Source organism: Babylonia areolata, chromosome 34 (genome assembly GCF_041734735.1).
Source record: "Babylonia areolata isolate BAREFJ2019XMU chromosome 34, ASM4173473v1, whole genome shotgun sequence".
NCBI lineage: Eukaryota > Metazoa > Mollusca > Gastropoda > Neogastropoda > Buccinidae > Babylonia > Babylonia areolata.
The window spans coordinates 4,362,946-4,375,194 of NC_134909.1; the positions used below are offsets into that span (position 1 = coordinate 4,362,946).

Here is a 12,249-nt window from a genome sequence, read left to right on the forward strand (position 1 = left end):
CACTGACACATACACACTGTACACCTAAACTGATCTCTCCACTGACACATGATGCACATACTGCCACAGGCAAGGCCAAGGAGGACGTTGATGTATTGTCATCATGAGAGTACGGCAAAGATAACCAAGTGACCATTTTTATTTGTACAGCTAGTTCTCAGGTTTTCACAAATTTCGTATATGTAACACCTGAGTGAGGCTGATAATGATGGTGAGGAGATCCATTTTATTTGAAGACTGTATTTGTATTTGTATTTCTCTTTTTTTTTTACAACAGATTTCTCCCCAGGGAGAGCGCGTTGCTACACTGAGAGTGTCACCTTTCTTTTTTTTTCCTGCATGAAGTTTTCTTTGTTTTTTCTTATCAAAGTGGATTTTTCTACAGAATTTTGCCAGTGACAACCCTTTTGTTGCTGTGGGTTATTTTACGTGTGTAAAGTGCATGCTGTACACAGGACCTTGGTTTATCATCTCATCCAAATGACTAGCATCCAGACCACCACTCGAGGTCTAGTGGAGGGGGAGAAAATAACGGCGACTGAGCTGTGATTCAAACCAGCGTGCTCAGATTCTCTCGCTTTCTAGGCAGACGTGTTACCTCTAGGCCATCACTCCAGTATGACAGGCCTATACTGTGTTTCCTTTCATAAGATATTCTGATGCAAACCAAGCAAGATCCAGACATCTGTGTACTATGTGTTGGTCAGGAGATGTGAGGAAAGATGTGGATGACACATTATGTTGGTCATGAAATGAGAGGAAAGATGTGGATGACACACTGTGTTGGTCATGAAATGTGAGGAAAGATGTGGATGACACAGTGTTGGTCAGGAGATGTAGGAAAGATGTGGATGACACACTGTGTTGGTCAGGAGATGTAGGAAAGATGTGGATGACACATTGTGTTGGTCAGGAGATGTAGGAAAGATGTGGATGACACACTGTGTTGGTCAGGAGATGTAGGAAAGATGTGGATGACACATTGTGTTTGTTAGATGTAGGAAAGATGTGGATGACACATTGTGTTTGTTAGATGTAGGAAAGATGTGGATGACACATTGTGTTGGTCAGGAGATGTGAGGAAAGATGTGGATGACACATTGTGTGTGTTAGATGTAGGACAGATGTGAATGACACACTGTGTTGGTCAGAAGATGTGAGGAAAGATGTGGATGACACATTGTGTTTGTTAGATGTAGGAAAGATGTGAATGACACACTGTGTTGGTCAGGAGATGTAGGAAAGATGTGGATGACACATTGTGTTGGTCAGGAGATGTGAGGAAAGATGTGGATGACACACTGTGTTTGTTAGATGTAGGAAAGATGTGGATGACACACTGTGTTGGTCAGGAGATGTGAGGAAAGATGTGGATGACACACTGTGTTGGTCATGAGATGTAGGAAAGATGTGGATGACACACTATGTTGGTTAGGAGATGTGAGGAAAGATGTGGATGACACACTGTGTTGGTCATGAGATGTAGGAAAGATGTGGATGACACACTGTGTTGGTCATGAGATGTGAGGAAAGATGTGGATGACACACTGTGTTGGTCAGGAGATGTGAGGAAAGATGTGGATGACACATTGTGTTGGTCAGGAGATGTAGGAGAGATGTGGATGACACACTGTGTTGGTTATGAGATGTAGGAAAGATGTGGATGACACATTGTGTTGGTCACGAGATGTAGGAAAGATGTGGATGACACACTGTGTTGGTCAGGAGATGTAGGAAAGATGTGGATGACACATTTTTGTTAGATGTAGGAAAGATGTGGATGGTGTTGGTCAGAATATGTAGGAAAGATGTGGATGACACATTGTGTTGGTCATGAGATGTGAGGAAAGATATGGATGACACACTGTGTTGGTCTGGAGATGTGAGGAAAGATGTGGATGACACATTCTGTTAGGAGATGTAGGAAAGATGTGGATGACACATTGTGTTGGTCAGAAGATGTGAGGAAAGATGTGGATGACACACTGTGTTGGTCATGAGATGTAGGAAAGATGTGGATGACACACTATGTTGGTCATGAGATGTAGGAAAGATGTGGATGACACATTGTGTTGGTCATGAGATGTAGGAAAGATGTGGATGACACACTATGTTGGTCATGAGATGTAGGAAAGATGTGGATGACACACTATGTTGGTCATGAGATGTAGGAAAGATGTGGATGACACACTGTGTTGGTCAGGGGATGTGAGGAAATATGTGGATGACACACTGTGTTGGTCAGGAGATGTGAGGAAAGATGTGGATGACACACTATGTTGGTCATGAGATGTTGGAAAGATGTGGATGACACACTGTGTTGGTCATGAGATGTAGGAAAGATGTGGATGACACACTGTGTTGGTCATGAGATGTAGGAAAGATGTGGATAACACACTGTGTTGGTCATGAGATGTGAGGAAAGATGTGGATGACACACTGTGTTGGTCATGAGATGTAGGAAAGATGTGGATGACACACTGTGTTGGTCATATGATGTAGGAAAGATGTGGATGACACACTGTGTTGGTCATGAGATGTGAGGAAAGATGTGGATGACACACTGTGTTGGTCATGAGATGTAGGAAAGATGTGGATGACACACTGTGTTGGTTAGGAGATGTAGGAAAGATGTGGATGACACATTGTGTTGGTCATGAGATGTAGGAAAGATGTGGATGACACACTGTGTTGGTTAGGAGATGTAGGAAAGATGTGGATGACACACTGTGTTCGTTAGATGTAGGAAAGATGTGGATGACACACTATGTTGGTCATGAGATGTAGGAAAGATGTGGATGACACACTGTGTTGATTAGGAGATGTAGGAAAGATGTGGATGACACACTATGTTGGTTAGGAGATGTGAGGAAAGATGTGGATGACACACTGTGTTGGTCATGAGATGTAGGAAAGATGTGGATGACACACTGTGTTGGTTAGGAGATGTAGGAAAGATGTGGATGACACACTATGTTGGTTAGGAGATGTGAGGAAAGATGTGGATTACACACTGTGTTGGTCATGAGATGTAGGAAAGATGTGGATGACACACTGTGTTGGTTAGGAGATGTAGGAAAGATGTGGATGACACACTATGTTGGTTAGGAGATGTGAGGAAAGATGTGGATGACACACTGTGTTGGTCACGAGATGTAGGAAAGATGTGGATGACACACTGTGTTGGTAAATGTAGGAAAGATGTGGATGACACATTGTGTTGGTCATGAGATGTAGGAAAGATGTGGATGACGCATTGTTTGTTAGATGTAGGAAAGAGATGTGGATGACACACTGTTTGTCAGAATATGTAGGAAAGATGTGGATGACACATTGTGTTGGTCATGAGATGTAGGAAAGATGTGGATGACACACTATGTTGGTTATGAGATGTAGGAAAGATGTGGATGACACATTGTGTTGGTCATGAGATGTAGGAAAGATGTGGATGACACACTATGTTGGTCATGAGATGTAGGAAAGATGTGGATGACACACTATGTTGGTCATGAGATGTAGGAAAGATGTGGATGACATACTGTGTTGGTCAGGAGATGTGAGGAAATATGTGGATGACACATTGTGTTGGTCATGAGATGTAGGAAAGATGTGGATGACACATTGTGTTGGTCAGGAGATGTGAGGAAAGATGTGGATGACACACTATGTTGGTCATGAGATGTAGGAAAGATGTGGATGACACACTGTGTTGGTCAGGAGATGTGAGGAAAGATGTGGATGACACATTGTGTTGGTCAGGAGATGTAGGAAAGATGTGGATGACACACTATGTTGGTCATGAGATGTTGGAAAGATGTGGATGACACACTGTGTTGGTCATGAGATGTAGGAAAGATGTGGATGACACACTGTGTTAGTCATGAGATGTAGGAAAGATGTGGATGACACACTGTGTTGGTCATGAGATGTGAGGAAAGATGTGGATGACACACTGTGTTGGTCATGAGATGTAGGAAAGATGTGGATGACACACTGTGTTGGTCATGAGATGTAGGAAAGATGTGGATGACACACTGTGTTGGTCATGAGATGTGAGGAAAGATGTGGATGACACACTGTGTTGGTCAGGAGATGTAGGAAAGATGTGGATGACACATTGTGTTGGTCAGGAGATGTAGGAAAGATGTGGATGACACACTGTGTTGGTCAGGAGATGTGAGGAAAGATGTGGATGACACACTATGTTGGTCATGAGATGTAGGAAAGATGTGGATGACACACTGTGTTGGTTAGGAGATGTAGGAAAGATGTGGATGACACACTGTGTTGGTTATGAGATGTTGGAAAGATGTGGATGACACACTGTGTTGGTTATGAGATGTAGGAAAGATGTGGATGACACATTGTGTTGATTAGGAGATGTAGGAAAGATGTGGATGACACATTGTGTTGGTCATGAGATGTAGGAAAGATGTGGATGACACATTGTGTTGGTCATGAGATGTAGGAAAGATGTGGATGACACATTGTGTTGATTAGATGTAGGAAAGATGTGGATGACACATTGTTAGATGTAGGAAAGAGATGTGGATGACACACTGTGTTTGTCAGAATATGTAGGAAAGATGTGGATGACACATTGTGTTGGTCATGAGATGTGAGGAAAGATTTGGATGACACATTGTGTTGGTCATGAGATGTAGGAAAGATGTGGATGACACATTGTGTTGGTCATGAGATGTAGCAAAGATGTGGATGACACATTGTGTTGGTCAGGAGATGTGAGGAAAGATGTGGATGACACATTGTGTTGGTCAGGAGATGTGAGGAAAGATGTGGATGACACACTGTGTTGGTCAGGAGATGTGAGGAAAGATGTGGATGACACATTGTGTTGGTCATGAGATGTAGGAAAGATGTGGATGACACACTGTGTTGGTCATGAGATGTAGGAAAGATGTGGATGACACATTGTGTTGGTCATGAGATGTAGAAAAGATGTGGATGACACATTGTGTTGGTCATGAGATGTAGGAAAGATGAGGATGACACATTGTGGTGTGTGATCCAGGTCTTCCCTTCAGAGCCGTCTGCAAACTGTTGTCTGGGCAGGGTGGACAATCCTACAATGATAATGACCCTCCCACACCCACCCCAGTGGTCAGCTCATGTGTGTGGTGTCATCTGTTTTGTTCTATAATTTTGCATTGTTTAGATACTGAGTGTTGTTTTGTTATTCACAAACTGTATTGCTGATATATATTACAAGTAAGTGGTTCTCTTTTGTAGCCATACATGTAAGTATTTGCAAAACTGAATCTAATGTTTGGGGAAAAGTGCAGTAGATGCCATCTTGTGGTTGTTTTGAGTGGTATGAAATGGCCAGGCTGGTCATGTTTGTCATCTGTCAACAGATCCAGCATCTGGTGTGGACTTCACAGTCATGTTTGTCATCTGTCAACAGATCCGGCATGTGGTGTGGACTTCACTGTCATGTTTGTCATCTGTCAACAGATCCGACATATGGTGTGAACGTCACAGTCATGTTTGTCATTTGTCAACAGATCCGACATCTGGTGTGAACGTCACAGTCATTTTGTCTGCTGTCAATAGATCCAGCATCTGGTGTGAACGTCACAGTCATGTTTGTCATCTGTCAACAGATCCGACATCTGGTGTGGACTTCACAGTCATGTTTGTCATCTGTCAACAGATCCGGCATCTGGTGTGAACGTCACAGTCATGTTTGTCATCTGTCAACAGATCCGGCATCTGGTGTGAACATCACAGTCATGTTTGTTATCTGCCAACACATCCGGCATCTGGATTTCAGTCATGTTTGTCAACTGATCCGGCATCTGGTGTGGATTTCACAGTCATGTTTGTCAACAGATCCGGCATCTGGTGTGGATTTCACAGTCATGTTTGTCACCTTTCAACAGATCAAGCATCTGGTGTGGACTTCACAGTCATGTTTGTCATCTGTCAACAGATCCGGCATCTGGTGTGAACGTCACAGTCATTTTGTCATCTGTCATCAGATCCGGCATCTGGTGTGGACTTCACTGTCAGTGAGGGCAGGAGTGTGGCGGAGAACAGAGAGGCGGTGTTCACCTGCTCTGCTACAGGGGGCCGACCTTCCCCCAACATCACCTTGAGAAGGGAGGGTGGGATGTTCTTTGGGAAGGTCAAAGTGGAGGGACCATCCCCACTGGAGCACCGCCATGCTGTGCGGTGCGAGGACAGTGGGAGGTACACGTGTGTCGCCTCCAATGGGATGGGACCAGATGTTGAACACACTGATGTGCTAAATGTTACTTGTGAGTGTTCCCGTTCTCTGAACTGTACACTTTATCTGCTGTGTAGACCAAACCACTGCTAGTGCTACTACTACTATACTACACCTACTACTACTACTGTTCTGCTTCTACTTCTGCTGCTGCTACTACTGCTGCTACTGCTACTGCTGCTACTGACATTGTTATAGAAAGCACATACAATGATCATAACCTCATTTGATTTTTAGCTGAAAAATTTTTTTTCTTGTATTTTGTTCACCCACTCTGAATTGTGTTACGAATCAGTTATAAATATTCCTCATAAATATTACAGGCACCAGTTTCTGTTCAGGTTTACATTCCTCATAAATATTACAGGCACCAGTTTCTGTTCAGGTTTACATTCCTCAGAAATATTACAGGCACCAGTTTCTGTTCAGGTTTACATTCCTCAGAAATATTACAGGCACCAGTTTCTGTTCAGGTTTACATTCCTCAGAAATATTACAGGCACCAGTTTCTGTTAAGGTTTCTTCACTTTTGGCATCCACAGAGGAAAATATCACAAAGGGCTTGCCATTTGTTTGCATAAAGCATTTTACCATTTGTTTGCATTAATATAAAGTGTTTAAAAGTTTGTAGATCAGTCTGCAGTTCATCCCTGAATGATATACCTTATATATCTATCTATATCTATATGTATGTATGTATCTGTGTGTGTGTGTGTGTGTGTGTGTGTGTGTGTATTTCTCTATATCTATATATCTATTTTGAGATTGGGACAGTATATATGTTGGATGGGGTGGTCAATACAGCAATATATATGTTGGACTGGGGTGGTACAATACAGCAGTATATATGTTGGATGGGGTGGTCAATACAGCAATATATATGTTGGACTGGGGTGGTACAATACAGCAATATATATGTTGGACTGGGGTGGTACAATACAGCAATATATATGTTGGACTGGGGTGGTCAATACAGCAATATATATGTTGGACTGGGGTGGTACAATACAGCAATATATATGTTGGACTGGGGTGGTACAATACAGCAATATATATGTTGGACTGGGGTGGTACAATACAGCAATATATATGTTGGACTGGGTTGGTCAATACAGCAATATATATGTTGGACTGGGGTGGTCAATACAGCAATATATATGTTGGACTGGGGTGGTACAATACAGCAATATATATGTTGGACTGGGGTGGTACAATACAGCAATATATATGTTGGACTGGGGTGGTACAATACAGCAATATATATGTTGGATGGGGTGGTACAATACAGCAATATATATGTTGGATGGGGTTGTCAATACAGCAATATATATGTTGGACTGGGGTGGAAGGCTGCAGCAAACGTCTGTTTCGTAACTTCAGGTTGAATGCGTGAGGCTTGAACCAATGAACTGATCACTGTGACTAGGTGCACCGAGAGATCTCTCTGGAGACATTCCAACAGTCAACATTGAAGACAAAGAAAAACGCTTCACTTTTGACGTCATCGCCAACCCTCCTCCTTACCACGTCAGTTTCTTCTTTCTGGGTTCGAACCCCAGTAACCCAGGGTCCAGTGTGCGGGCCATCTCCCTGACAGGGCAGTGTGGCCGGAAGGACGGAGCAATGTACACTGCCACCTGCACTGTTGTCATGGACAATGTGACGTCAGCAGCAGCAGAGGGGTTGTATAGAGGCAGTGTCCAGAACCAGGGAGGAATTCTGAACTTCACCTTTGAGGTGAAAGTCAACGGTTAGTGGATCCTCTCGTACTGATTTTCTCCCTTCTTCTCTCTTTTACACAGTACACACACACACACACACACACACACACACACACACACACACACACACACACACACAAGCGCACGCACATACGCATGCGCACATGCGCATTTTCTAAATCCCACTTGGTTTCACAAGAGTACAGTCTGGTGCCTGAAACATGTTTGTCATTAAGAACAGAAGTGAACAGTGCCTCTTAAACATCCATGTCATATTCCTGTATAATTACCTGTCTTAATACTACAGCATAGAAAGCTTTGGTCAGATTCACACAGATTCACAAAGACTGGTCTGATGGTGAAAGTAATGCCCACAGTACCACCATTGGTGTAGAAGTCACGCTGTTGTCTGATGGTGAAAGTAATGCCCACAGTACCACCATTGGTGTAGAAGTCACGCTGTTGTCTGATGGTGAAAGTAATGCCCACAGTACCACCATTGGTGGTAAAGTCACACTGTTGTCTGATGGTGAAAGTAATGCCCACAGTACCACCGTTGGTGGTGAAGTCACACTGTTGTCTGATGGTGAAAGTAATGCCCACAGTACCACCATTGGTGGTAAAGTCACACTGTTGTCTGATGGTGAAAGTAATGCCCACAGTACCACCGTTGGTGGTGAAGTCACACTGTTGTCTGATGGTGAAAGTAATGCCCACAGTACCACCGTTGGTGGTGAAGTCACACTGTTGTCTGATGGTGAAAGTAATGCCCACAGTACCACCATTGGTGTAGAAGTCACGCTGTTGTCTGATGGTGAAAGTAATACCCACAGTACCACCATTGGTGTACAAGTCACGCTGTTGTCTGATGGTGAAAGTAATGCCCACAGTACCACCATTGGTGTAGAAGTCACGCTGTTGTCTGATGGTGAAAGTAATGCCCACAGTACCACCGTTGGTGGTGAAGTCACGCTGACTCTGAGAGTCAGCAGTGTGTGCCAGTGCCCAGCAATGCTGAGAAGTCATATCGCAGCCAGTGTCCAGCAATGCTGAGAAGTCATATCGCAGCCAGTGTCCAGCAATGCTCAGAAGTCATATCGCAGCCAGTGTCCAGCAATGCTCAGAAGTCATATCGCAGCCAGTGTCCAGCAATGCTCAGAAGTCATATCGCAGCCAGTGCCCAGCAATGCTCAGAAATCATATCACAGCCAGTGTCCAGCAATGCTCAGAAATCATATAACAGCCAGTGCCCAGCAATGCTCAGAAACCATATCACAGCCAGTGCCCAGCAATGCTCAGAAACCATATCACAGCCAGTGTCCAGCAATGCTCAGAAATCATATCACAGCCAGTGCCCAGCAATGCTCAGAAACCATATCACAGCCAGTGCCCAGCAATGCTCAGAACTCATGTCACAGCCAGTGCCCAGGAATGCTCTAAAACCATATGACAGCCAGTTCCCAGCAATGCTCAGAAATCATATCACAGCCAGTGTCCAGCAATGCTCAGAAATCATATCACAGCCAGTGCCCAGCAATGCTCAGAAACCATATCACAGCCAGTGCCCAGCAATGCTCAGAACTCATGTCACAGCCAGTGCCCAGGAATGCTCTAAAACCATATCACAGCCAGTGCCCAGCAATGCTCAGAATTCATGTCACAGCCAGTGCCCAGCAATGCTCAGAAATCATATCACAGCCAGTGCCCAGCAATGCTCAGAAATCATGTCGCAGCCAGTGCCCATCAATGCTCTAAAACCATATTGCAGCCAGTGCCCAGCAATGCTCAGAACTCATGTCATAGCCAGTTTCAGTTTCAGTTTCACTTTCTCAAGGAGGCGTCACTGCGTTCGGACAAATCCGTACACGCTACACCACATCTGTTGAGCAGATGCCTGACCAGCAGCATAACCCAACGCGCTTAGTCAGGCCTTGAGTGCATGCTTACATATTTGTGTACCTATGAAAGTGGATTTCATTTTACGTAATTTCGCCAGAGAACAACACTCTCGTTGCCATGGGTTCTTTTTCAGTGCGCCAAGTGCGTGCTGCACAGTGCCCAGGAATGCTCTAAAACCATATCACAGCCAGTGCCCAGCAATGCTCAGAAATCATATCACAGCCAGTGCCAAGCAATACTCAGAAATCATATCATAGCCAGTGCCCAGCAATGCTTTAAAACCATATCACAGCCAGTGCCCAGCAATGCTCAGAACTCATGTCGCCGCCAGTGCCCAGCAATGCTCTAAAACCATATCGCAGCCAGTGCCCAGCAATGCTCGGAACTCATGTCATAGCCAGTGCCCAGCAATGCTCTAAAACCATATCACAGCCAGTGCCCAGCAATGCTCTGAAACCATATGACAGCCAGTGCCCAGCAATGCTCAGAAATCATGTCACAGCCAGTGCCCAGCAATGCTCTAAAACCATATCACAGCCAGTGCCCAGCAATGCTCAGAAATCATGTCAGCCAGTGCCCAGCAATGCTCTAAAACCATATCACAGCCAGTTCCCAGCAATGCTCAGAAATCATATCACAGCCAGTGCCCAGCAATGCTCAGAACTCATGTCGCAGCCAGTGCCAATCAATGCTCTAAAACCATATCACAGCCAGTGTCCAGCAATGCTCAGAACTCATGTCACAGCCAGTGCCCAGCAATGCTCTAAAACCATATCACAGCCAGTGCTCAGCAATGCTCTGAAACCATATGACAGCCAGTGCCCAGCAATGCTCAGAAATCATGTCACAGCCAGTGCCCAGCAATGCTCTAAAACCATATCACAGCCAGTTCCCAGCAATGCTCTGAAATCATATCACAGCCAGTTCCCAGCAATGCTCAGAAATCATATCACAGCCAGTGCCCAGCAATGCTCAGAAATCATATCACAGCCAGTGCCCAGCAATGCTCAGAAATATCGCAGCCAGTGCGCAGCAATGCTCTAAAACCATATCACAGCCAGTGCCCAGCAATGCTCAGAAATCATATAACAGCCAGTGCTCAGCAATGCTCAGAAATCATGTCACAGCCAGTGCCCAGCAATGCTCAGAAATCATGTCGCAGCCAGTGCCCAGCAATGCTCTAAAACCATATGACAGCCAGTGCCCAGCAATGCTCAGAAATCATGACACAGCCAGTGCCCAGCAATGCTCAGAAATCATGACACAGCCAGTGCCCAGCAATGCTCAGAAATCATGTCACAGCCAGCACCCAGCAATGCTCAGATCATTCAGTGCCCAGCAATGCTCAAAAATCATATCACAAGTCCCATTACCTTGGTTCCTGTCTTGTGTGCTGATAGATGGACCATGTTTTGTTCTTTACATGATGATGACAGTGTCAGTGTGATGTCACTGTACTGTGGTGTTTACGTGATGTCAGTGTTGACGTGATGTCACTGTACTGTGATGTTTACATGATGGTGACAGTGTGATGTCACTGAACTGTGATGTTTACATGGAGTTGACAGTGTTGGAATGATGTCAGTGTGTGATGTTTACATGGTTATGACAGTATTGGTGTGATGTCACTGTACTGTGCTATTTACATGGTGATAAGTGTTGGTGTGATGTCACTGTGTGGTGAATACATGGTGATGACAGTGTTGGTGTGATGTCAGTGTGTGATGTTTACATGGTGATAACAGTGTTGGTGTGGTGTCACTGTGTGGTGTTTACATGTCAGTTTCAGCATTGGTGTGATGATCCAGTCACAGCATGACAACATGATGATGATTACTCTGCCATGTGATGACACTGATGTCACATGGTGATGACACTAATGTCACATGATGAATAGATAATGATGATAATTATATCATGTGATGACATCACTGATGTCATGTGATGTCACTATGTCACCTGTTGATGTCACTAATGTAACCTGATGATGTCACTGATGCTGCCTTATGAGGTCACTGATGTCATGTGATGTCACTTATGTGATATGATGAAGACACCGTGTCATGTGATGAAGACATGTCATGTGCTGATAATGACACTGATGTCATGTGAAGTCACCTGATGTCACTGATATTATATGATGATGACACTGATGCCATATGTCACCTGATGATGACACTGATGTCATGTGGTGTCACTGATGTCACCTGATGACACTGATGTCATGTGGTGTCACTGATGTCACCTGATGACACTGATGTCATGTGGTGTCACTGATGTCACCTGATGATGACACTGATGTCATGTGGTGTCACTGATGTTACCTTATGATGACACTGTCATGTGGTGTTAATGATGTCACCTGATGATGACGCTGAT

The 12,249-nt window shown here is 44.4% G+C and overlaps 1 protein-coding gene across 17 annotated transcripts in view; it reads left to right on the top strand.

The window, feature by feature from the left end:
* The window catches only part of LOC143277513 (uncharacterized), a 68,167-nt gene that overhangs the window by 35,972 nt on the left and 19,946 nt on the right, over nt 1–12,249 (top strand). For all 17 annotated transcript variants that reach the window (XR_013053747.1, XM_076582375.1, XM_076582380.1 and 14 more), the window contains 2 exons: nt 6,003–6,281; nt 7,677–8,000. Coding sequence is in view for 16 of the 17 variants with exons in the window: in XM_076582375.1 (XP_076438490.1) it covers nt 6,003–6,281; nt 7,677–8,000 (603 nt within the window). In the remaining variant the exon portion in view is untranslated. The remainder of the gene's footprint in view (nt 1–6,002; nt 6,282–7,676; nt 8,001–12,249) is intronic.